This window comes from Hemitrygon akajei, chromosome 1 (assembly GCF_048418815.1).
Source record: "Hemitrygon akajei chromosome 1, sHemAka1.3, whole genome shotgun sequence".
NCBI lineage: Eukaryota > Metazoa > Chordata > Chondrichthyes > Myliobatiformes > Dasyatidae > Hemitrygon > Hemitrygon akajei.
The window spans coordinates 176600333-176627820 of NC_133124.1; the positions used below are offsets into that span (position 1 = coordinate 176600333).

The 27488-nt window shown below is 53.9% G+C and overlaps 1 protein-coding gene across 1 annotated transcript in view; it reads right to left on the reverse strand.

Moving 5' to 3' along the window:
* LOC140737582 (myeloid cell surface antigen CD33-like) overlaps positions 1-27488 on the reverse strand; it is a 71803-nt gene that overhangs the window by 25757 nt on the left and 18558 nt on the right. The window contains exon 2 of the mRNA XM_073064062.1: positions 2698-2777. Within this exon, the coding sequence (XP_072920163.1) occupies positions 2698-2752 (55 nt within the window). The 5' untranslated portion in view covers positions 2753-2777. The remainder of the gene's footprint in view (positions 1-2697; positions 2778-27488) is intronic.

A 27488-nucleotide genomic window follows, 5' to 3' on the forward strand; every position in this document is an offset into this window, starting at 1 on the left:
AAACGTTCAAGACGGTGAACAAGTTCCAATTAAAATATGTTAATCAGCCAAATCCCTGGGGTGGGAGGGAAACCGTTCCCGGAAATCCCTGAGTGTACCCAGAGTAACACATGCTCTCTCTCCAAGGACAGCCGGGCATGAACATATCCCCGTAACAGGGAGGGGCAGAGAGTCGGCCTGGGCCGAGCAGACCCCTTGACTGTCTTCCGCCCGGACATAGGAATGGCCAACTTGGCCAAGCCCACCAGTGGATCCTTCGAAGGACCTGCCCCTTCCGTACTGGATGCCTGTATATCAGGAGAACAGGGCTGAAGTGCAAACAAAACCTGAGGAACAACCCCGCTGGGGGGTAAAAACAGACCTCCAAAGTGTGTCTCATCCACAATTGAAGGCAAGGAAGTGAAATGTCGCTCTTACAAGAACAGCCTGGGTGCATCACGAAAAGGGACTGTGAGCTTCGCACCGCGGGTACCACCCTATCTTCATGATCAGTGACAGAGGAAAGGCCACCACCCCAGGATCCAGAATCCCTCCCCGAGACAGGTCCTGAGGCGGGACAGGGCAGGTCTCCCACTCACTGCCACCACCCAGTACCGTATAATCTGATCTCAGAGCAGACACCCCACTGATCCTCCTGGAGTTTGATCAGAGAGCAGGAGCCGTCCAGGAAATGGTCATCTCTACACATTTGTCACCCTCCCCGGTAACAACATTATCAGAGTCCCCTCCCTCCTCGCCTGTTGAGACACCCTCCTTCTGAATAACTGAGCAGAATGGTGATCCGGGAATACTCCGGTTCCCCTCATGCACCGGGTCCGGGCTCCCTCCGTATCGGAGGCTCCCTCAGACTCGGGCACCACTTTCCGTACCCCGGCCTCCCCAGGCCTTTGCTGAATCTCAGACACCACAGGGCCCTTCGGGTCGGGTTCAGGAGGAACCTCCTGCCCCTCTCCTCCGGGGGAGAGGCCTCGAGATGGTTGTTCTTTTTCTTCACATTCCCTTCAGTCACCTGAACCCACCCCTCAGCGTCATCCACGCCGCGCCCATCCCTGACTTTCACCACCACTGGTGGGTGGGGGGTGGGTGCGGGAGTTTGACTGGAGGGGGATCAGCAGGAGTAGGGGCAGCTCAGGAAGGCTCCGCAGTGCTGCCCTCTGCCTCTGAAGTGAAGTTAGCGGCCTTTGAGTATGTCCAAAGTCTTTACAGGCACGTCGTCGTGTTACTATAATAATGCCCCTCAAATTGCACCTGAAAGCCCCATCTGCATCCCCACCCCGTTCCAGTTGCATCAGCAAGCGGCGCTGAAATGGGAAAAGGTGATCAAACCCCTGCGGAGGTGTCCTGTACCACATTGGGGTTGTATTTCACCGCACCAAGAGAGCGCAGCTGGGGAGGAGGGTCGTACCAGGGATATTGGGGGTGGGCGTCGGAAATAATAACCAACTTCACAAGCACCAACATCAACTCCACCGTCACACCCGTGGTTTCACACATTTCCACCGTCAGCAAGACTGAACCAACACTGTTGAGTTGTCACTGACTATTCTTATCGAGCCAGTGATGTCTCTGTGAAGCTGTTCACCAATCAGCCGGGCTCTCGCCCCACTGCCCCACACGTTCCATCCTCGAATGATCCAATTCCCACCGGTTAATCTTGTTAAAGCTGCTTCCACTACCCTGATGAGAGACTGAGTTACAGAGAGAGGTCGGACTGGTTGGGACATTCTTCATCGGAGTGTATCATACAGGGTGATCATATTGAGGTGTATAAAATCATAACGGACAGAGACAGGGTAAAAGTTCAAAGCCTTTTTCCCAGAGTTGGGAAATCAAGACCACAGAGGCACAGGTTTAAAGTGATGGGGGAGAGCTTTAATAGGGAATCGAGGAGCAATTTCTTCTCCCGGAAAGTGAACGATATAGAAGACCATAAAACTATAACACACAGAAGTAGAATTAGGCCATTCAGCCCATAGAGTTGCTCCACCATACTCACACAATGGAATTCTCAACCCCATTCTCCTGCCTTCTCCTTGTCACCTTTGAGGTCCTTTCTAATCAAGAAACTATCAGCCTCTGCTTTTAAATAAACCGAATGAATCAGCCTCCACAGTTGTCTGTGGCAAGTCATTCTACAGATTCACCACACTCTGGCTGAAGAATATCCTCCTCTTCTCTGTTCTAAAGGGAAGATTCTGTTCAGAGATAGTGGCGTCTAGTCTGAGACTCTGCCACGATAGGAAACGCCACTCTATGAGGAACAAGCTGCCAGAGGAAGTTGTTGAGGCAGGTAGATTAACAACATATGGACAGGAACATGGAGTGGAGATGTTTAGAAGGATATGGGGCAGAGGTGGCCAAATGTCGAGATGAAGGGTCTCTACCCAAAATGTTTATTTCCATCCAGAGATGCTTGCTGACCTGCTGTATTCCTTCAGCATTTTGTGTGTGTTGCTCAAAATTTCCTACACCTGTAGAAAATTTTCCATTTGTGAATAATTTAGATGAGAATCTTTGTCGGCAGGAACAATTTGGGCTGCAGGGCCTCTTTATGTGTTGTACGACTCTGGCTCTTTCAACTAACAAGTCGGACACACAGCCCAGCCCCCTACTGAGCCCTGAGTACCCTGGTTAGTGTCACACCAGCCAGACTAGAGGAAAATCAGGGATTTGCTGCCCGAGCTGCTGCTGATTTACCTTGAAGAAGTGGCAGGAGGAAGTACACCTTTCCGATTGTTCTCAGATCCAGCATATTCTGTCAGTTTTCCACCCTTAGACTGAAAAAGAAAGTAGTTACAATGAATCTCCAGCAAACTGCTGTGATTCCAACATCAGTGTGAGGGACAAGAAGATTCCCAGTCTGTACCACACTATTCCCATTAGTAATCCCACACACTACTAATTCATTCAGTTTTAATGTTGTATTGAGCATTTTAAAGGGAGCTTTGAAAACAAGGACACATGTAAGAGGAACTGGGTTCCAGTGAACCAGAAGGGAACAGGAAACCGACAAAAAGTGGTGAAAGGAGCATTTGACACATTGCATGTATTGGTCAGGACAGTGAGAACTAAAGTTAGAATGTTTTCTTAAAACTGTTCGATGTGTTGGTAGATTGCACTTGGAGCATTTTGTGCTGTTCTGGTCACACAGCTACAGGAAGGATGTCATTAAGCTGGAGAGAATGCAGGAAAGACATTACCAACATTAGAGTGTTTGAGTTAGAAGGAGAGACTGGACTGGCTGGGACAGTTTTCCCCAAAATGGGAGAGGTTATTAATGATTAAAATCCATGAGGGGAAAGATTTCAGGCTCAAATGAGGATCTTGGTCCAAGCTTTAATTGAGAGGGATGCAGACATAACACTGGGGTATTCTACACATTGCACTGCCTAACTGACAGTGTGACACTCCCTCAGTACTGTCCCTCTGACAGTGTGACACTCCCTCAGGCCTGTACCTCTGACAGTGTGACACTCTTTCAGTACTGTCCCTCTGACAGTGTGACACTCCCACAGTACTGTCCCACTGACAGTTTGGCACTCCCTCAGTACTGTCCCTCTGACAGTGTGACACTCCCTCAGGCCTGTACCTCTGACAGTGTGACACTCTTTCAGTACTGTCCATCTGACAGTGTGATACTCCCTCAGTACTGTCCCTCTGACATTGTGACACTCACTCAGTACTGTCCCCCTGACAGTGTGTCACATCCTCAGTACTGTCCCTCTGACAGTGACACTCCCACAGGCCTGTCCCTCTGACAGTGTGATACTCCTTCAGTACTGTCCGTCTGACAGTGCGGCACTCCCTCAGTACTGTCCCTCTGACAGTGTGACACTCCCTCAGTACTGTCCCTCTGACAGTGCGGCACTCCCTCAGTACTGTCCCTCTGACACTATGACTCTCCCTCAATACGGTCCTTGTGACAGTGTGACAATCCCTCAGTACTGTCCCTGTGACAGAGTGACACTCCCTCAGTGCCGTCCCTCTGACAGTGTGACACTCTCTCAGTGCTGTTCCTCTGACAGTGTGACACTCCCTTAGTACCATCCATCTGACAGTGTGACACTTCCTCAGTACCATCCGTCTGACAGTGTGACACTCCCTCAGTACCATCCATCTGACAGTGTGACACTCCCTCAGTACTGTCCCTCTGACAGTGTGACACTCCCTCAGTACTGTCCCTCTGACATTGTGACACTCCATCAGTACCGTCCCTCTGACAGTGTGACACTTCCTCAGTACTTTCCCTCTGACAGTGTGACACTCCCTCATGACTGTCCCCCTGACAGTGTGTCACTCCCTCAGTATTATCCCTCTGACAGTGTGACACTCCCTCAGGCCTGTACCTCTGACAGTGTGACACTCTTTCAGTACTGTCCCTCTGACAGTGTGACACTCCCACAGTACTGTCCCACTGACAGTTTGGCACTCCCTCAGTACTGTCCCTCTGACAGTGTGACACTCCCTCAGGCCTGTCCCTCTGACAGTCTGACACTCCCTCAGTACTGTCCCCCTGACAGTGTGTCACATCCTCAGTACTGTCCCTCTGACAGTGACACTCCCACAGGCCTGTCCCTCTGACAGTGTGATACTCCTTCAGTACTGTCCGTCTGACAGTGCGGCACTCCCTCAGTACTGTCCCTCTGACACTATGACTCTCCCTCAATACTGTCCTTGCGACAGTGTGACAATCCCTCAGTACTGTCCCTGTGACAGTGTGACACTCCCTCAGTGCCGTCCCTCTGACAGTGTGACACTCTCTCAGTGCTGTTCCTCTGACAGTGTGACACTCCCTTAGTACCATCCATCTGACAGTGTGACACTTCCTCAGTACCATCCGTCTGACAGTGTGACACTCCCTCAGTACCATCCATCTGACAGTGTGACACTCCCTCAGTACTGTCCCTCTGACAGTGTGACACTCCCTCAGTACTGTCCCTCTGACAGTGTGACACTCACTTAGTACCATCCGTCTGACAGTGTGACACTCCCTCAGTACTGTCCCTCTGACATTGTGACACTCCCTCAGTACCGTCCCTCTGACAGTGTGACACTTCCTCAGTACTTTCCCTCTGACAGTGTGACACTCCCTCATGACTGTCCCCCTGACAGTGTGTCACTCCCTCAGTATTATCCCTCTGACAGTGTGACACTCCCTCAGTACTGTCCCTCTGACAGTCTGACACTCCCTCAGTACTGTCCCTCTGACACTGTGATACTCCTTCAGTACTGTCCCTCTGACAGTGTGATACTCCTTCAGTACTGTCCATCTGACAGTGCGGCACTCCCTCAGTACTGTCCCTCTGACAGTGTGACACTCCCTCAGTACTGTCCCTCTGACAGTGTGATACTCCTTCAGTACTGTCCATCTGACAGTGCGGCACTCCCTCAGTACTGTCCCTCTGACAGTGTGACACTCCCTCAGTACTGTCCCTCTGACAGTGTGACACTCCCTCAGTACTGTCCCCCTGACAGTGTGATACTCCTTCAGTACTGTCCATCTGACAGTGCGGCACTCCCTCAGTACCGTCCCTCTGACAGTGTGACACTCCCTCAGTACTGTCCCTCTGACACTATGACTCTCCCTCAATACTGTCCTTGTGACAATGTGACAATCCCTCAGTACTGTCCCTGTGACAGTGTGACCCTCCCTCAGTACTGTCCCTCTGACAGTGTGACACTCCCTCATGACTGTCCCCCTGACAGTGTGTCACTCCCTCAGTATTATCCCTCTGACAGTGTGACACTCCCTCAGTACTGTCCCTCCGACAGTGTGACCCTCCCTCAGTACTGTCCCTCCTCCGTGTGTCACTCCCTCAGTACTGTCCCTCTGACAGTGCGGCACTCCCTCAGTACTGTCCCTCTGACAGTGTGACACTCCCTCAGTACTGTCCCTCTGACAGTCTGACACTCCCTCAGTACTGTCCCTCTGACAGTGACACTCCCACAGGCCTGTCCCTCTGACAGTGTGATACTCCTTCAGTACAGTCCGTCTGACAGTGCGGCACTCCCTCAGTACTGTCCCTCTGACACTATGACTCTCCCTCAATACTGTCCTTGTGACAGTGTGACAATCCCTCAGTACTGTCCCTGTGACAGTGTGACACTCCCTCAGTGCCGTCCCTCTGACAGTGTGACACTCTCTCAGTGCTGTTCCTCTGACAGTGTGACACTCCCTTAGTACCATCCATCTGACAGTGTGACACTTCCTCAGTACCATCCGTCTGACAGTGTGACACTCCCTCAGTACCATCCATCTGACAGTGTGACACTCCCTCAGTACTGTCCCTCTGACAGTGTGACACTCCCTCAGTACTGTCCCTCTGACAGTGTGACACTCCCTCAGTACCATCCATCTGACAGTGTGACACTCCCTCAGTACTGTCCCTCTGACAGTGTGACACTCCCTTAGTACCATCCGTCTGACAGTGTGACACTCCCTTAGTACCATCCGTCTGACAGTGTGACACTCCCTCAGTACTGTCACTCTGACAGTGTGACACTCACTTAGTACCATCCGTCTGACAGTGTGACACTCCCTCAGTACTGTCCCTGTGACAGTGTGACACTCCCTCAGTGCCGTCCCTCTGACAGTGTGACACTCTCTCAGTGCTGTTCCTCTGACAGTGTGACACTCCCTTAGTACCATCCATCTGACAGTGTGACACTTCCTCAGTACCATCCGTCTGACAGTGTGACACTCCCTCAGTACCATCCATCTGACAGTGTGACACTCCCTCAGTACTGTCCCTCTGACAGTGTGACACTCCCTCAGTACTGTCCCTCTGACAGTGTGACACTCCCTCAGTACCATCCATCTGACAGTGTGACACTCCCTCAGTACTGTCCCTCTGACAGTGTGACACTCCCTTAGTACCATCCGTCTGACAGTGTGACACTCCCTTAGTACCATCCGTCTGACAGTGTGACACTCCCTCAGTACTGTCACTCTGACAGTGTGACACTCACTTAGTACCATCCGTCTGACAGTGTGACACTCCCTCAGTACTGTCCCTCTGAAATTGTGACACTCCCTCAGTACCGTCCCTCTGACAGTGTGATAATCCTTCAGTACTGTCCGTCTGACAGTGCGGCACTCCCTCAGTACTGTCCCTCTGACACTATGACTCTCCCTCAATACTGTCCTTGTGACAGTGTGACAATCCCTCAGTACTGTCCCTCTGACAGTGTGATACTCCTTCAGTACTGTCCATCTGACAGTGCGGCACTCCCTCAGTACTGTCCCTCTGACAGTGTGACACTCCCTCAGTACTGTCCCTCTGACAGTGTGATACTCCTTCAGTACTGTCCATCTGACAGTGCGGCACTCCCTCAGTACTGTCCCTCTGACAGTGTGACACTCCCTCAGTACTGTCCCTCTGACAGTGTGACACTCCCTCAGTACTGTCCCCCTGACAGTGTGATACTCCTTCAGTACTGTCCATCTGACAGTGCGGCACTCCCTCAGTACTGTCCCTCTGACAGTGTGACACTCCCTCAGTACTGTCCCTCTGACACTATGACACTCCCTCAATACTGTCCTTGTGACAATGTGACAATCCCTCAGTACTGTCCCTGTGACAGTGTGACCCTCCCTCAGTACCGTCCCTCTGACAGTGTGACACTCCCTCATGACTGTCCCCCTGACAGTGTGTCACTCCCTCAGTATTATCCCTCTGACAGTGTGACACTCCCTCAGTACTGTCCCTCCGACAGTGTGACCCTCCCTCAGTACTGTCCCTCCTCCGTGTGTCACTCCCTCAGTACTGTCCCTCTGACAGTGCGGCACTCCCTCAGTACTGTCCCTCTGACAGTGTGACACTCCCTCAGTATTATCCCTCTGACAGTGTGACACTCCCTCAGTACTGTCCCTCCGACAGTGTGACCCTCCCTCAGTACTGTCCCTCCTCCGTGTGTCACTCCCTCAGTAGTGTCCCTCTGACAGTGCGGCACTCCCTCAGTACTGTCCCTCTGACAGTGAGACACTCCCTCAGTACTGTCCCTCTGACAGTCTGACACTCCCTCAGTACTGTCCCTCTGACAGTGACACTCCCACAGGCCTGTCCCTCTGACAGTGTGATACTCCTTCAGTACTGTCCGTCTGACAGTGCGGCACTCCCTCAGTACTGTCCCTCTGACACTATGACTCTCCCTCAATAATGTCCTTGTGACAGTGTGACAATCCCTCAGTACTGTCCCTGTGACAGTGTGACACTCCCTCAGTGCCGTCCCTCTGACAGTGTGACACTCTCTCAGTGCTGTTCCTCTGACAGTGTGACACTCCCTTAGTACCATCCATCTGACAGTGTGACACTTCCTCAGTACCATCCGTCTGACAGTGTGACACTCCCTCAGTACCATCCATCTGACAGTGTGACACTCCCTCAGTACTGTCCCTCTGACAGTGTGACACTCCCTCAGTACTGTCCCTCTGACAGTGTGACACTCCCTTAGTACCATCCATCTGACAGTGTGACACTCCCTCAGTACTGTCCCTCTGACAGTGTGACACTCCCTTAGTACCATCCGTCTGACAGTGTGACACTCCCTTAGTACCATCCGTCTGACAGTGTGACACTCCCTCAGTACTGTCACTCTGACAATGTGACACTCACTTAGTACCATCCGTCTGACAGTGTGACACTCCCTCAGTACTGTCCCTCTGACATTGTGACACTCCCTCAGTACCGTCCCTCTGACAGTGTGATACTCCTTCAGTACTGTCCATCTGACAGTGCGGCACTCCCTCAGTACTGTCCCTCTGACAGTGTGACACTCCCTCAGTACTGTCCCTCTGACAGTGTGACACTCCCTCAGTACTGTCACCCTGACAGTGTGATACTCCTTCAGTACTGTCCATCTGACAGTGCGGCACTCCCTCAGTACCGTCCCTCTGACAGTGTGACACTCCCTCAGTACTGTCCCTCTGACACTATGACTCTCCCTCAATACTGTCCTTGTGACAATGTGACAATCCCTCAGTACTGTCCCTGTGACAGTGTGACCCTCCCTCAGTACCGTCCCTCTGACAGTGTGACACTCCCTCATGACAGTCCCCCTGACAGTGTGTCACTCCCTCAGTATTATCCCTCTGACAGTGTGACACTCCCTCAGTACTGTCCCTCCGACAGTGTGACCCTCCCTCAGTACTGTCCCTCCTCCGTGTGTCACTCCCTCAGTACTGTCCCTCTGACAGTGCGGCACTCCCTCAGTACTGTCCCTCTGACAGTGTGACACTCCCTCAGTACTGTCCCTCTGACAGTCTGACACTCCCTCAGTACTGTCCCTCTGACAGTGACACTCCCACAGGCCTGTCCCTCTGACAGTGTGATACTCCTTCAGTACTGTCCGTCTGACAGTGCGGCACTCCCTCAGTACTGTCCCTCTGACACTATGACTCTCCCTCAATACTGTCCTTGTGACAGTGTGACAATCCCTCAGTACTGTCCCTGTGACAGTGTGACACTCCCTCAGTGCCGTCCCTCTGACAGTGTGACACTCTCTCAGTGCTGTTCCTCTGACAGTGTGACACTCCCTTAGTACCATCCATCTGACAGTGTGACACTTCCTCAGTACCATCCGTCTGACAGTGTGACACTCCCTCAGTACCATCCATCTGACAGTGTGACACTCCCTCAGTACTGTCCCTCTGACAGTGTGACACTCCCTCAGTACTGTCCCTCTGACAGTGTGACACTCCCTCAGTACCATCCATCTGACAGTGTGACACTCCCTCAGTACTGTCCCTCTGACAGTGTGACACTCCCTTAGTACCATCCGTCTGACAGTGTGACACTCCCTTAGTACCATCCGTCTGACAGTGTGACACTCCCTCAGTACTGTCACTCTGACAGTGTGACACTCACTTAGTACCATCCGTCTGACAGTGTGACACTCCCTCAGTACTGTCCCTCTGAAATTGTGACACTCCCTCAGTACCGTCCCTCTGACAGTGTGATAATCCTTCAGTACTGTCCGTCTGACAGTGCGGCACTCCCTCAGTACTGTCCCTCTGACACTATGACTCTCCCTCAATACTGTCCTTGTGACAGTGTGACAATCCCTCAGTACTGTCCCTCTGACAGTGTGATACTCCTTCAGTACTGTCCATCTGACAGTGCGGCACTCCCTCAGTACTGTCCCTCTGACAGTGTGACACTCCCTCAGTACTGTCCCTCTGACAGTGTGATACTCCTTCAGTACTGTCCATCTGACAGTGCGGCACTCCCTCAGTACTGTCCCTCTGACAGTGTGACACTCCCTCAGTACTGTCCCTCTGACAGTGTGACACTCCCTCAGTACTGTCCCCCTGACAGTGTGATACTCCTTCAGTACTGTCCATCTGACAGTGCGGCACTCCCTCAGTACTGTCCCTCTGACAGTGTGACACTCCCTCAGTACTGTCCCTCTGACACTATGACACTCCCTCAATACTGTCCTTGTGACAATGTGACAATCCCTCAGTACTGTCCCTGTGACAGTGTGACCCTCCCTCAGTACCGTCCCTCTGACAGTGTGACACTCCCTCATGACTGTCCCCCTGACAGTGTGTCACTCCCTCAGTATTATCCCTCTGACAGTGTGACACTCCCTCAGTACTGTCCCTCCGACAGTGTGACCCTCCCTCAGTACTGTCCCTCCTCCGTGTGTCACTCCCTCAGTACTGTCCCTCTGACAGTGCGGCACTCCCTCAGTACTGTCCCTCTGACAGTGTGACACTCCCTCAGTATTATCCCTCTGACAGTGTGACACTCCCTCAGTACTGTCCCTCCGACAGTGTGACCCTCCCTCAGTACTGTCCCTCCTCCGTGTGTCACTCCCTCAGTACTGTCCCTCTGACAGTGCGGCACTCCATCAGTACTGTCCCTCTGACAGTGAGACATTCCCTCAGTACTGTCCCTCTGACAGTCTGACACTCCCTCAGTACTGTCCCTCTGACAGTGACACTGCCACAGGCCTGTCCCTCTGACAGTGTGATACTCCTTCAGTACTGTCCGTCTGACAGTGCGGCACTCCCTCAGTACTGTCCCTCTGACACTATGACTCTCCCTCAATAATGTCCTTGTGACAGTGTGACAATCCCTCAGTACTGTCCCTGTGACAGTGTGACACTCCCTCAGTGCCGTCCCTCTGACAGTGTGACACTCTCTCAGTGCTGTTCCTCTGACAGTGTGACACTCCCTTAGTACCATCCATCTGACAGTGTGACACTTCCTCAGTACCATCCGTCTGACAGTGTGACACTCCCTCAGTACCATCCATCTGACAGTGTGACACTCCCTCAGTACTGTCCCTCTGACAGTGTGACACTCCCTCAGTACTGTCCCTCTGACAGTGTGACACTCCCTTAGTACCATCCATCTGACAGTGTGACACTCCCTCAGTACTGTCCCTCTGACAGTGTGACACTCCCTTAGTACCATCCGTCTGACAGTGTGACACTCCCTTAGTACCATCCGTCTGACAGTGTGACACTCCCTCAGTACTGTCACTCTGACAATGTGACACTCACTTAGTACCATCCGTCTGACAGTGTGACACTCCCTCAGTACTGTCCCTCTGACATTGTGACACTCCCTCAGTACCGTCCCTCTGACAGTGTGATACTCCTTCAGTACTGTCCATCTGACAGTGCGGCACTCCCTCAGTACTGTCCCTCTGACACTATGACTCTCCCTCAATACTGTCCTTGTGACAGTGTGACAATCCCTCAGTACTGTCCCTGTGACAGTGTGACACTCCCTCAGTGCCGTCCCTCTGACAGTGTGACACTCTCTCAGTGCTGTTCCTCTGACAGTGTGACACTCCCTTAGTACCATCCATCTGACAGTGTGACACTTCCTCAGTACCATCCGTCTGACAGTGTGACACTCCCTCAGTACCATCCATCTGACAGTGTGACACTCCCTCAGTACTGTCCCTCTGACAGTGTGACACTCCCTCAGTACTGTCCCTCTGACAGTGTGACACTCACTTAGTACCATCCGTCTGACAGTGTGACACTCCCTCAGTACTGTCCCTCTGACATTGTGACACTCCCTCAGTACCGTCCCTCTGACAGTGTGACACTTCCTCAGTACTTTCCCTCTGACAGTGTGACACTCCCTCATGACTGTCCCCCTGACAGTGTGTCACTCCCTCAGTATTATCCCTCTGACAGTGTGACACTCCCTCAGTACTGTCCCTCTGACAGTCTGACACTCCCTCAGTACTGTCCCTCTGACAGTGTGATACTCCTTCAGTACTGTCCCTCTGACAGTGTGATACCCCTTCAGTACTGTCCATCTGACAGTGCGGCACTCCCTCAGTACTGTCCGTCTGACAGTGTGACACTCCCTCAGTACTGTCCCTCTGACAGTGTGATACTCCTTCAGTACTGTCCATCTGACAGTGCGGCACTCCCTCAGTACTGTCCCTCTGAGAGTGTGACACTCCCTCAGTACTGTCCCTCTGACAGTGTGACACTCCCTCAGTACTGTCCCCCTGACAGTGTGATACTCCTTCAGTACTGTCCATCTGACAGTGCGGCACTCCCTCAGTACTGTCCCTCTGACAGTTTGACACTCCCTCAGTACTGTCCCCCTGACAGTGTGATACTCCCTCAGTACTGTCCCTCTGACACTATGACACTCCCTCAATACTGTCCTTGTGACAATGTGACAATCCCTCAGTACTGGCCCTGTGACAGTGTGACCCTCCCTCAGTACCGTCCCTCTGACAGTGTGACACTCCCTCATGACTGTCCCCCTGACAGTGTGTCACTCCCTCAGTATTATCCCTCTGACAGTGTGACACTCCCTCAGTACTGTCCCTCCGACAGTGTGACCCTCCCTCAGTACTGTCCCTCCTCCGTGTGTCACTCCCTCAGTACTGTCCCTCTGACAGTGCGGCACTCCCTCAGTACTTTTCCTCTGACAGTGAGACACTCCCTCAGTACTGTCCCTCTGACAGTCTGACACTCCCTCAGTACTGTCCCTCTGACAGTGACACTCCCACAGGCCTGTCCCTCTGACAGTGTGATACTCCTTCAGTACTGTCCCTCTGACAGTGCGGCACTCCCTCAGTACTGTCCCTCTGACACTATGACTCTCCCTCAATACTGTCCTTGTGACAGTGTGACAATCCCTCAGTACTGTCCCTGTGACAGTGTGACACTCCCTCAGTGCCGTCCCTCTGACAGTGTGACACTCTCTCAGTGCTGTTCCTCTGACAGTGTGACACTCCCTTAGTACCATCCATCTGACAGTGTGACACTTCCTCAGTACCATCCGTCTGACAGTGTGACACTCCCTCAGTACCATCCATCTGACAGTGTGACACTCCCTCAGTACTGTCCCTCTGACAGTGTGACACTCCCTCAGTACTGTCCCTCTGACAGTGTGACACTCCCTCAGTACCATCCATCTGACAGTGTGACACTCCCTCAGTACTGTCCCTCTGACAGTGTGACACTCCCTTAGTACCATCCGTCTGACAGTGTGACACTCCCTTAGTACCATCCGTCTGACAGTGTGACACTCCCTCAGTACTGTCACTCTGACAGTGTGACACTCACTTAGTACCATCCGTCTGACAGTGTGACACTCCCTCAGTACTGTCCCTCTGACATTGTGACACTCCCTCAGTACCGTCCCTCTGACAGTGTGACACTTCCTCAGTACTTTCCCTCTGACAGTGTGACACTCCCTCATGACTGTCCCCCTGACAGTCTGACACTCCCTCAGTACTGTCCCCCTGACAGTGTGACAATCCCTCAGTACTGTCCCTCTGACAGTGTGACAATCCCTCAGTACTGTCCCTCTGACAGTGTGACACTCCCTCAGTACTGTCCCCCCTGACAGTGTGACAATCCCTCAGTACTGTCCCTCTGACAGTGTGACAATCCCTCAGTACTGTCCCTCTGACAGTCTGACACTCCCTCAGTACTGTCCCCCTGACAGTGTGACACTCACTTAGTACTGTCCCTCTGACAGTGTGACAATCCCTCAGTACTGTCCCTCTGACAGTGTGACACTCCCTCAGTACTGTCCCTCTGACAGTGTGACAATCCCTCAGTACTGTCCCTCTGACAGTGTGACACTCCCTCAGTACTGTCCCTCTGACAGTGTGACAATCCCTCAGTACTGTCCCTCTGACAGTGTGACACTCCCTCAGTACTGTCCCTCTGACAGTGTGATACTCCTTCAGTACTGTCCATTTGACAGTGCGGCAATCCCTCAGTACTGTCCCTCTGACAGTGCGGCACTCCCTCAGTACTGTCCCTCTGACAGTGTGACACTCCCTCAGTACTGTCCCCCTGACAGTGTGATACTCCTTCAGTACTGTCCATCTGACAGTGTGACAATCCCTCAGTACTGTCCCTCTGACAGTGTGACACTCCCTCAGTACTGTCCCCCTGACAGTGTGATACTCCTTCAGTACTGTCCATCTGACAGTGCGGCACTCCCTCAGTACTGTCCCTCTGACAGTGTGATACTCCCTCAGTACTGTCCCTCTGACACTCCCTCAATACTGTCCTTGTGACAATGTGACAATCCCTCAGTACTGTCCCTGTGACAGTGTGACACTCTCTCAGTGCCGTCCCTCTGACAGTGTGACCCTCCCTCAGTACTGTCCCTCCTCCGTGTGTCACTCCCTCAGTACTGTCCCTCTGACAGTGCGGCACTCCCTCAGTACTGTCCCTCTGACAGTGTGACACTCCCTCAGTACTGTCCCTCTGACAGTGTGACACTCCCTCATGACTGTCCCCCTGACAGTGTGTCACTCCCTCAGTATTATCCCTCTGACAGTGTGACACTCCCTCAATACTGTCCCTCCGACAGAGTGACCCTCCCTCAGTACTGTCCCTCCTCCGTGTGTCACTCCCTCAGTACTGTCCCTCTGACGGTGCGGCACTCCCTCAGTACTGTCCCTCTGACAGTGTGACCCTCCCTCAGTACTGTCCCTCTGACAGTGACACTCCCACAGGCCTGTCCCTCTGACAGTGTGATACTCCTTCAGTACTGTCCCTCTGACAGTGCGGCACTCCCTCAGTACTGTCCCTCTGACACTATGACTCTCCCTCAATACTGTCCTTGTGACAGTGTGACAATCCCTCAGTACTGTCCCTGTGACAGTGTGACACTCCCTCAGTGCCGTCCCTCTGACAGTGTGACACTCTCTCAGTGCTGTTCCTCTGACAGTGTGACACTCCCTTAGTACCATCCATCTGACAGTGTGACACTTCCTCAGTACCATCCGTCTGACAGTGTGACACTCCCTCAGTACCATCCATCTGACAGTGTGACACTCCCTCAGTACTGTCCCTCTGACAGTGTGACACTCCCTCAGTACTGTCCCTCTGACAGTGTGACACTCCCTCAGTACCATCCATCTGACAGTGTGACACTCCCTCAGTACTGTCCCTCTGACAGTGTGACACTCCCTTAGTACCATCCGTCTGACAGTGTGACACTCCCTTAGTACCATCCGTCTGACAGTGTGACACTCCCTCAGTACTGTCACTCTGACAGTGTGACACTCACTTAGTACCATCCGTCTGACAGTGTGACACTCCCTCAGTACTGTCCCTCTGACATTGTGACACTCCCTCAGTACCGTCCCTCTGACAGTGTGACACTTCCTCAGTACTTTCCCTCTGACAGTGTGACACTCCCTCATCACTGTCCCCCTGACAGTCTGACACTCCCTCAGTACTGTCCCCCTGACAGTGTGACAATCCCTCAGTACTGTCCCTCTGACAGTGTGACAATCCCTCAGTACTGTCCCTCTGACAGTGTGACACTCCCTCAGTACTGTCCCCCTGACAGTGTGACAATCCCTCAGTACTGTCCCTCTGACAGTGTGACAATCCCTCAGTACTGTCCCTCTGACAGTCTGACACTCCCTCAGTACTGTCCCCCTGACAGTGTGACACTCACTTAGTACTGTCCCTCTGACAGTGTGACAATCCCTCAGTACTGTCCCTCTGACAGTGTGACACTCCCTCAGTACTGTCCCTCTGACAGTGTGACAATCCCTCAGTACTGTCCCTCTGACAGTGTGACACTCCCTCAGTACTGTCCCCCTGACAGTGTGATACTCCTTCAGTACTGTCCATCTGACAGTGCGGCACTCCCTCAGTACTGTCCCTCTGACAGTGTGATACTCCTTCAGTACTGTCCATTTGACAGTGCGGCACTCCCTCAGTACTGTCCCTCTGACAGTGCGGCACTCCCTCAGTACTGTCCCTCTGACAGTGTGACACTCCCTCAGTACTGTCCCCCTGACAGTGTGATACTCCTTCAGTACTGTCCATCTGACAGTGTGACAATCCCTCAGTACTGTCCCTCTGACAGTGTGACACTCCCTCAGTACTGTCCCCCTGACAGTGTGATACTCCTTCAGTACTGTCCATCTGACAGTGCGGCACTCCCTCAGTACTGTCCCTCTGACAGTGTGATACTCCCTCAGTACTGTCCCTCTGACACTCCCTCAATACTGTCCTTGTGACAATGTGACAATCCCTCAGTACTGTCCCTGTGACAGTGTGACACTCTCTCAGTGCCGTCCCTCTGACAGTGTGACCCTCCCTCAGTACTGTCCCTCCTCCGTGTGTCACTCCCTCAGTACTGTCCCTCTGACAGTGCGGCACTCCCTCAGTACTGTCCCTCTGACAGTGTGACACTCCCTCAGTACTGTCCCTCTGACAGTGTGACACTCCCTCATGACTGTCCCCCTGACAGTGTGTCACTCCCTCAGTATTATCCCTCTGACAGTGTGACACTCCCTCAATACTGTCCCTCCGACAGAGTGACCCTCCCTCAGTACTGTCCCTCCTCCGTGTGTCACTCCCTCAGTACTGTCCCTCTGACGGTGCGGCACTCCCTCAGTACTGTCCCTCTGACAGTGTGACCCTCCCTCAGTACTGTCCCTCCTCCGTGTGTCACTCCCTCAGTACTGTCCATCTGATAGTGCGGCACACCCTCAGTACTGTCCCTCTGACACTATGACACTCCCTCAATACTGTCCTTGTGACAATGTGACAATCCCTCAGTACCGTCCCTGTGACAGTCTGACACTCCCTCAGTGCCGTCCCTCTGACAGTGTGACACTCCCTCATGACTGTCCTTGTGACAATGTGACAATCCCTCAGTACCGTCCCTGTGACAGTCTGACACTCCCTCAGTGCCGTCCCTCTGACAGTGTGACCCTCCCTCAGTACTGTCCCTCCTCCGTGTGTCACTCCCTCAGTACTGTCCCTCTGACAGTGCGGCACTCCCTCAGTACTGTCCCTCTGACAGTGTGACACTCCCTCAGTACTGTCCCTCTGACAGTGTGACACTCCCTCATGACTGTCCCCCTGACAGTGTGTCACTCCCTCAGTATTATCCCTCTGACAGTGTGACACTCCCTCAATACTGTCCCTCCGACAGAGTGACCCTCCCTCAGTACTGTCCCTCCTCCGTGTGTCACTCCCTCAGTACTGTCCCTCTGACGGTGCGGCACTCCCTCAGTACTGTCCCTCTGACAATGCGGCACTCCCTCAGTACTGTCCCTCTGACAGTGTGACACTCCCTCAGTACTGTCCCTCTGACAGTCTGACACTCCCTCAGTACTGTCCATCTGATAGTGCGGCACACCCTCAGTACTGTCCCTCTGACACTATGACACTCCCTCAATACTGTCCTTGTGACAATGTGACAATCCCTCAGTACCGTCCCTGTGACAGTCTGACACTCCCTCAGTGCCGTCCCTCTGACAGTGTGACACTCCCTCATGACTGTCCCCCTGACAGTGTGTCACTCCCTCAGTATTATCCCTCTGACAGTGTGACACTCCCTCAGTACTGACCCTCTGACAGTGTCACACACCCTCAATACTGCCCCTCTTACAGTGTGACACTCCCTCAGTACTGTCCCCCTGACAGTGTGACACACCCTCAGTACTGTCCCTCCTCCGTGTGTCACTCCCTCAGTACTGTCCCTCTGACAGTGTGGCACTCCCTCAGTACTGTCCCTCTGACAGTGCGGCACTCCCTCAGTACTGTCCCTCTGACAGTGTGACACTCCCTCAGTACTGTCCCCCTGACAGTGTGATACTCCTTCAGTACTGTCCATCTGACAGTGTGACAATCCCTCAGTACTGTCCCTCTGACAGTGTGACACTCCCTCAGTACTGTCCCCCTGACAGTGTGATACTCCTTCAGTACTGTCCATCTGACAGTGCGGCACTCCCTCAGTACTGTCCCTCTGACAGTGTGATACTCCCTCAGTACTGTCCCTCTGACACTCCCTCAATACTGTCCTTGTGACAATGTGACAATCCCTCAGTACTGTCCCTGTGACAGTGTGACACTCTCTCAGTGCCGTCCCTCTGACAGTGTGACCCTCCCTCAGTCCTGTCCCTCCTCCGTGTGTCACTCCCTCAGTACTGTCCCTCTGACAGTGCGGCACTCCCTCAGTACTGTCCCTCTGACAGTGTGACTCTCCCTCAGTACTGTCCCTCTGACAGTGTGACACTCCCTCATGACTGTCCCCCTGACAGTGTGTCACTCCCTCAGTATTATCCCTCTGACAGTGTGACACTCCCTCAATACTGTCCCTCCGACTGTGTGACCCTCCCTCAGTACTGTCCCTCCTCCGTGTGTCACTCCCTCAGTACTGTCCCTCTGACGGTGCGGCACTCCCTCAGTACTGTCCCTCTGACAGTGTGACCCTCCCTCAGTACTGTCCCTCCTCCGTGTGTCACTCCCTCAGTACTGTCCCTCTGACAGTGCGGCACTCCCTCAGTACTGTCCCTCTGACAGTGTGACACTCCCTCAGTACTGTCCCTCTGACAGTCTGACACTCCCTCAGTACTGTCCATCTGATAGTGCGGCACACCCTCAGTACTGTCCCTCTGACACTATGACACTCCCTCAATACTGTCCTTGTGACAATGTGACAATCCCTCAGTACCGTCCCTGTGACAGTCTGACACTCCCTCAGTGCCGTCCCTCTGACAGTGTGACACTCCCTCATGACTGTCCCCCTGACAGTGTGTCACTCCCTCAGTATTATCCCTCTGACAGTGTGACACTCCCTCAGTACTGACCCTCTGACAGTGTCACACACCCTCAATACTGCCCCTCTTACAGTGTGACACTCCCTCAGTACTGTCCCCCTGACAGTGTGACACACCCTCAGTACTGTCCCTCCTCCGTGTGTCACTCCCTCAGTACTGTCCCTCTGACAGTGTGGCACTCCCTCAGTACTGTCCCTCTGACAGTGTGACACTCCCTCAGTACTGTCCCCCTGACAGTGTGACACACCCTCAGTACTGTCCCTCCTCCGTGTGTCACTCCCTCAGTACTGTCCCTCTGACAGTGTGACACTCCCTCAGTACTGTTCTTCCGACAGTGTGACACTCCCTCAGTACTGTCCCTCTGACAGTGTGATACTCCTTCAGTACTGTCCATTTGACAGTGCGGCACTCCCTCAGTACTGTCCCTCTGACAGTGCGGCACTCCCTCAGTACTGTCCCTCTGACAGTGTGACACTCCCTCAGTACTGTCCCCCTGACAGTGTGATACTCCTTCAGTACTGTCCATCTGACAGTGTGACAATCCCTCAGTACTGTCCCTCTGACAGTGTGACACTCCCTCAGTACTGTCCCCCTGACAGTGTGATACTCCTTCAGTACTGTCCATCTGACAGTGCGGCACTCCCTCAGTACTGTCCCTCTGACAGTGTGATACTCCCTCAGTACTGTCCCTCTGACACTCCCTCAATACTGTCCTTGTGACAATGTGACAATCCCTCAGTACTGTCCCTGTGACAGTGTGACACTCTCTCAGTGCCGTCCCTCTGACAGTGTGACCCTCCCTCAGTACTGTCCCTCCTCCATGTGTCACTCCCTCAGTACTGTCCCTCTGACAGTGCGGCACTCCCTCAGTACTGTCCCTCTGACAGTGTGACACTCCCTCAGTACTGTCCCTCTGACAGTGTGACACTCCCTCATGACTGTCCCCCTGACAGTGAGTCACTCCCTCAGTATTATCCCTCTGACAGTGTGACACTCCCTCAATACTGTCCCTCCGACAGTGTGACCCTCCCTCAGTACTGTCCCTCCTCCGTGTGTCACTCCCTCAGTACTGTCCCTCTGACGGTGCGGCACTCCCTCAGTACTGTCCCTCTGACAGTGTGACCCTCCCTCAGTACTGTCCCTCCTCCGTGTGTCACTCCCTCAGTACTGTCCCTCTGACAGTGCGGCACTCCCTCAGTACTGTCCCTCTGACAGTGTGACACTCCCTCAGTACTGTCCCTCTGACAGTCTGACACTCCCTCAGTACTGTCCATCTGATAGTGCGGCACACCCTCAGTACTGTCCCTCTGACACTATGACACTCCCTCAATACTGTCCTTGTGACAATGTGACAATCCCTCAGTACCGTCCCTGTGACAGTCTGACACTCCCTCAGTGCCGTCCCTCTGACAGTGTGACACTCCCTCATGACTGTCCCCCTGACAGTGTGTCACTCCCTCAGTATTATCCCTCTGACAGTGTGACACTCCCTCAGTACTGACCCTCTGACAGTGTCACACACCCTCAATACTGCCCCTCTTACAGTGTGACATTCCCTCAGTACTGTCCCCCTGACAGTGTGACACACCCTCAGTACTGTCCCTCCTCCGTGTGTCACTCCCTCAGTACTGTCCCTCTGACAGTGTGGCACTCCCTCAGTACTGTCCCTCTGACAGTGCGGCACTCCCTCAGTACTGTCCCTCTGACAGTGTGACACTCCCTCAGTACTGTCCCCCTGACAGTGTGATACTCCTTCAGTACTGTCCTTGTGACAATGTGACAATCCCTCAGTACTGTCCCTGTGACAGTGTGACACTCTCTCAGTGCCGTCCCTCTGACAGTGTGACCCTCCCTCAGTCCTGTCCCTCCTCCGTGTGTCACTCCCTCAGTACTGTCCCTCTGACAGTGCGGCACTCCCTCAGTACTGTCCCTCTGACAGTGTGACACTCCCTCAGTACTGTCCCTCTGACAGTGTGACACTCCCTCATGACTGTCCCCCTGACAGTGTGTCACTCCCTCAGTATTATCCCTCTGACAGTGTGACACTCCCTCAATACTGTCCCTCCGACAGTGTGACCCTCCCTCAGTACTGTCCCTCCTCCGTGTGTCACTCCCTCAGTACTGTCCCTCTGACGGTGCGGCACTCCCTCAGTACTGTCCCTCTGACAGTGTGACCCTCCCTCAGTACTGTCCCTCCTCCGTGTGTCACTCCCTCAGTACTGTCCCTCTGACAGTGCGGCACTCCCTCAGTACTGTCCCTCTGACAGTGTGACACTCCCTCAGTACTGTCCCTCTGACAGTCTGACACTCCCTCAGTACTGACCCTCTGACAGTGTCACACACCCTCAATACTGCCCCTCTTACAGTGTGACACTCCCTCAGTACTGTCCCCCTGACAGTGTGACACACCCTCAGTACTGTCCCTCCTCCGTGTGTCACTCCCTCAGTACTGTCCCTCTGACAGTGTGGCACTCCCTCAGTACTGTCCCTCTGACAGTGTGACACTCCCTCAGTACTGTCCCCCTGACAGTGTGACACACCCTCAGTACTGTCCCCCTGACAGTGTGACACACCCTCAGTACTGTCCCTCCTCCGTGTGTCACTCCCTCAGTACTGTCCCTCTGACAGTGTGACACTCCCTCAGTACTGTTCTTCCGACAGTGTGACACTCCCTCAGTACTGACCCTCTGACAGTGTCACACACCCTCAATACTGCCCCTCTTACAGTGTGACACTCCCTCAGTACTGTCCCCCTGACAGTGTGACACACCCTCAGTACTGTCCCTCCTCCGTGTGTCACTCCCTCAGTACTGTCCCTCTGACAGTGTGGCACTCCCTCAGTACTGTCCCTCTGACAGTGTGACACTCCCTCAGTACTGTCCCTCTGACAGTGTGACACTCCCTCAGTACTGTCCCCCTGACAGTGTGACACACCCTCAGTACTGTCCCTCCTCCGTGTGTCACTCCCTCAGTACTGTCCCTCTGACAGTGTGACACTCCCTCAGTACTGTTCTTCCGACAGTGTGACACTCCCTCAGTACTGTCCCCCTGACAGTGTGACACACCCTCAGTACTGACCCTCTGACAGTGTCACACACCCTCAATACTGCCCCTCTTACAGTGTGACACTCCCTCAGTACTGTCCCCCTGACAGTGTGACACACCCTCAGTACTGTCCCTCCTCCGTGTGTCACTCCCTCAGTACTGTCCCTCTGACAGTGTGGCACTCCCTCAGTAATGTCCCTCTGACAGTGTGACACTCCCTCAGTACTGTCCCCCTGACAGTGTGACACACCCTCAGTACTGTCCCCCTGACAGTGTGACACACCCTCAGTACTGTCCCTCCTCCGTGTGTCACTCCCTCAGTACTGTCCCTCTGACAGTGTGACACTCCCTCAGTACTGTTCTTCCGACAGTCTGACACTCCCTCAGTACTGACCCTCTGACAGTGTCACACACCCTCAATACTGCCCCTCTTACAGTGTGACACTCCCTCAGTACTGTCCCCCTGACAGTGTGACACACCCTCAGTACTGTCCCTCCTCCGTGTGTCACTCCCTCAGTACTGTCCCTCTGACAGTGTGGCACTCCCTCAGTACTGTCCCTCTGACAGTGTGACACTCCCTCAGTACTGTCCCTCTGACAGTGTGACACTCCCTCAGTACTGTCCCCCTGACAGTGTGACACACCCTCAGTACTGTCCCTCCTCCGTGTGTCACTCCCTCAGTACTGTCACTCTGACAGTGTGACACTCCCTCAGTACTGTTCTTCCGACAGTGTGACACTCCCTCAGTACTGTCCCCCTGACAGTGTGACACACCCTCAGTACTGTCCCTCCTCCGTGTGTCACTCCCTCAGTACTGTCCCTCTGACAGTGCGGCACTCCCTCAGTACTGTCCCTCTGACAGTGTGACACTCCCTCAGTACTGTCCCTCTGACAGTGTGGCACTCCCTCAGTACTGTCCCTCTGACAGTGTGACACTCCCTCAGTACTGTCCCTCTGACAGTGTGACACTCCCTCAGTACTGTCCCCCTGACAGTGTGACACACCCTCAGTACTGTCCCTCCTCCGTGTGTCACTCCCTCAGTACTGTCCCTCTGACAGTGTGGCACTCCCTCAGTACTGTCCCTCTGACAGTGTGACACTCCCTCAGTACTGTCCCCCTGACAGTGTGACACACCCTCAGTACTGTCCCCCTGACAGTGTGACACACCCTCAGTACTGTCCCTCCTCCGTGTGTCACTCCCTCAGTACTGTCCCTCTGACAGTGTGACACTCCCTCAGTACTGTTCTTCCGACAGTGTGACACTCCCTCAGTACTGACCCTCTGACAGTGTCACACACCCTCAATACTGCCCCTCTTACAGTGTGACACTCCCTCAGTACTGTCCCCCTGACAGTGTGACACACCCTCAGTACTGTCCCTCCTCCGTGTGTCACTCCCTCAGTACTGTCCCTCTGACAGTGTGGCACTCCCTCAGTACTGTCCCTCTGACAGTGTGACACTCCCTCAGTACTGTCCCTCTGACAGTGTGACACTCCCTCAGTACTGTCCCCCTGACAGTGTGACACACCCTCAGTACTGTCCCTCCTCCGTGTGTCACTCCCTCAGTACTGTCCCTCTGACAGTGTGACACTCCCTCAGTACTGTTCTTCCGACAGTGTGACACTCCCTCAGTACTGTCCCCCTGACAGTGTGACACACCCTCAGTACTGTCCCTCTGACAGTGTGACACTCCCTCAGTACTGTCCCCCTGACAGTGTGACACACCCTCAGTACTGTCCCCCTGACAGTGTGACACACCCTCAGTACTGTCCCTCCTCCGTGTGTCACTCCCTCAGTACTGTCCCTCTGACAGTGTGACACTCCCTCAGTACTGTTCTTCCGACAGTCTGACACTCCCTCAGTACTGACCCTCTGACAGTGTCACACACCCTCAATACTGCCCCTCTTACAGTGTGACACTCCCTCAGTACTGTCCCCCTGACAGTGTGACACACCCTCAGTACTGTCCCTCCTCCGTGTGTCACTCCCTCAGTACTGTCCCTCTGACAGTGTGGCACTCCCTCAGTACTGTCCCTCTGACAGTGTGACACTCCCTCAGTACTGTCCCTCTGACAGTGTGACACTCCCTCAGTACTGTCCCCCTGACAGTGTGACACACCCTCAGTACTGTCCCTCCTCCGTGTGTCACTCCCTCAGTACTGTCCCTCTGACAGTGTGACACTCCCTCAGTACTGTTCTTCCGACAGTGTGACACTCCCTCAGTACTGTCCCCCTGACAGTGTGACACACCCTCAGTACTGTCCCTCCTCCGTGTGTCACTCCCTCAGTACTGTCCCTCTGACAGTGCGGCACTCCCTCAGTACTGTCCCTCTGACAGTGTGACACTCCCTCAGTACTGTCCCTCTGACAGTGTGGCACTCCCTCAGTACTGTCCCTCTGACAGTGTGACACTCCCTCAGTACTGTCCCTCTGACAGTGTGACACTCCCTCAGTACTGTCCCCCTGACAGTGTGACACACCCTCAGTACTGTCCCTCCTCCGTGTGTCACTCCCTCAGTACTGTCCCTCTGACAGTGTGGCACTCCCTCAGTACTGTCCCTCTGACAGTGTGACACTCCCTCAGTACTGTCCCCCTGACAGTGTGACACACCCTCAGTACTGTCCCTCCTCCGTGTGTCACTCCCTCAGTACTGTCCCTCTGACAGTGTGACACTCCCTCAGTACTGTTCTTCCGACAGTGTGACACTCCCTCAGTACTGTCCCTCTGACAGTGTGATACTCCTTCAGTACTGTCCATTTGACAGTGCGGCACTCCCTCAGTACTGTCCCTCTGACAGTGCGGCACTCCCTCAGTACTGTCCCTCTGACAGTGTGACACTCCCTCAGTACTGTCCCCCTGACAGTGTGATACTCCTTCAGTACTGTCCATCTGACAGTGTGACAATCCCTCAGTACTGTCCCTCTGACAGTGTGACACTCCCTCAGTACTGTCCCCCTGACAGTGTGATACTCCTTCAGTACTGTCCATCTGACAGTGCGGCACTCCCTCAGTACTGTCCCTCTGACAGTGTGATACTCCCTCAGTACTGTCCCTCTGACACTCCCTCAATACTGTCCCTCCGACAGTGTGACCCTCCCTCAGTACTGTCCCTCCTCCGTGTGTCACTCCCTCAGTACTGTCCCTCTGACGGTGCGGCACTCCCTCAGTACTGTCCCTCTGACAGTGTGACCCTCCCTCAGTACTGTCCCTCCTCCGTGTGTCACTCCCTCAGTACTGTCCCTCTGACAGTGCGGCACTCCCTCAGTACTGTCCCTCTGACAGTGTGACACTCCCTCAGTACTGTCCCTCTGACAGTCTGACACTCCCTCAGTACTGACCCTCTGACAGTGTCACACACCCTCAATACTGCCCCTCTTACAGTGTGACACTCCCTCAGTACTGTCCCCCTGACAGTGTGACACACCTCAGTACTGTCCCTCCTCCGTGTGTCACTCCCTCAGTACTGTCCCTCTGACAGTGTGACACTCCCTCAGTACTGTCCCTCTGACAGTGTGACACTCCCTCAGTACTGTCCCCCTGACAGTGTGACACACCCTCAGTCCTGTCCCTCCTCCGTGTGTCACTCCCTCAGTACTGTCCCTCTGACAGTGTGATACTCCTTCAGTACTGTCCATTTGACAGTGCGGCACTCCCTCAGTACTGTCCCTCTGACAGTGCGGCACTCCCTCAGTACTGTCCCTCTGACAGTGTGACACTCCCTCAGTACTGTCCCCCTGACAGTGTGATACTCCTTCAGTACTGTCCATCTGACAGTGTGACAATCCCTCAGTACTGTCCCTCTGACAGTGTGACACTCCCTCAGTACTGTCCCCCTGACAGTGTGATACTCCTTCAGTACTGTCCATCTGACAGTGCGGCACTCCCTCAGTACTGTCCCTCTGACAGTGTGATACTCCCTCAGTACTGTCCCTCTGACACTCCCTCAATACTGTCCTTGTGACAATGTGACCCTCCCTCAGTACTGTCCCTCCTCCGTGTGTCACTCCCTCAGTACTGTCCCTCTGACGGTGCGGCACTCCCTCAGTACTGTCCCTCTGACAGTGTGACCCTCCCTCAGTACTGTCCCTCCTCCGTGTGTCACTCCCTCAGTACTGTCCCTCTGACAGTGCGGCACTCCCTCAGTACTGTCCCTCTGACAGTGTGACACTCCCTCATGACTGTCCCCCTGACAGTGTGTCACTCCCTCAGTATTATCCCTCTGACAGTGTGACACTCCCTCAATACTGTCCCTCCGACAGAGTGACCCTCCCTCAGTACTGTCCCTCCTCCGTGTGTCACTCCCTCAGTACTGTCCCTCTGACGGTGCGGCACTCCCTCAGTACTGTCCCTCTGACAGTGTGACCCTCCCTCAGTACTGTCCCTCCTCCGTGTGTCACTCCCTCAGTACTGTCCCTCTGACAATGCGGCACTCCCTCAGTACTGTCCCTCTGACAGTGTGACACTCCCTCAGTACTGTCCCTCTGACAGTCTGACACTCCCTCAGTACTGTCCATCTGATAGTGCGGCACACCCTCAGTACTGTCCCTCTGACACTATGACACTCCCTCAATACTGTCCTTGTGACAATGTGACAATCCCTCAGTACCGTCCCTGTGACAGTCTGACACTCCCTCAGTGCCGTCCCTCTGACAGTGTGACACTCCCTCAGTACTGTCCCCCTGACAGTGTGTCACTCCCTCAGTATTATCCCTCTGACAGTGTGACACTCCCTCAGTACTGTCCCCCTGACAGTGTGACACACCCTCAGTACTGTCCCCCTGACAGTGTGACACACCCTCAGTACTGTCCCTCCTCCGTGTGTCACTCCCTCAGTACTGTCCCTCTGACAGTGTGACACTCCCTCAGTACTGTTCTTCCGACAGTCTGACACTCCCTCAGTACTGACCCTCTGACAGTGTCACACACCCTCAATACTGCCCCTCTTACAGTGTGACACTCCCTCAGTACTGTCCCCCTGACAGTGTGACACACCCTCAGTACTGTCCCTCCTCCGTGTGTCACTCCCTCAGTACTGTCCCTCTGACAGTGTGGCACTCCCTCAGTACTGTCCCCCTGACAGTGTGACACTCCCTCAGTACTGTCCCTCTGACAGTGTGACACTCCCTCAGTACTGTCCCCCTGACAGTGTGACACACCCTCAGTACTGTCCCTCCTCCGTGTGTCACTCCCTCAGTACTGTCCCTCTGACAGTGTGACACTCCCTCAGTACTGTTCTTCCGACAGTGTGACACTCCCTCAGTACTGTCCCCCTGACAGTGTGACACACCCTCAGTACTGTCCCTCCTCCGTGTGTCACTCCCTCAGTACTGTCCCTCTGACAGTGTGGCACTCCCTCAGTACTGTCCCTCTGACAGTGTGACACTCCCTCAGTACTG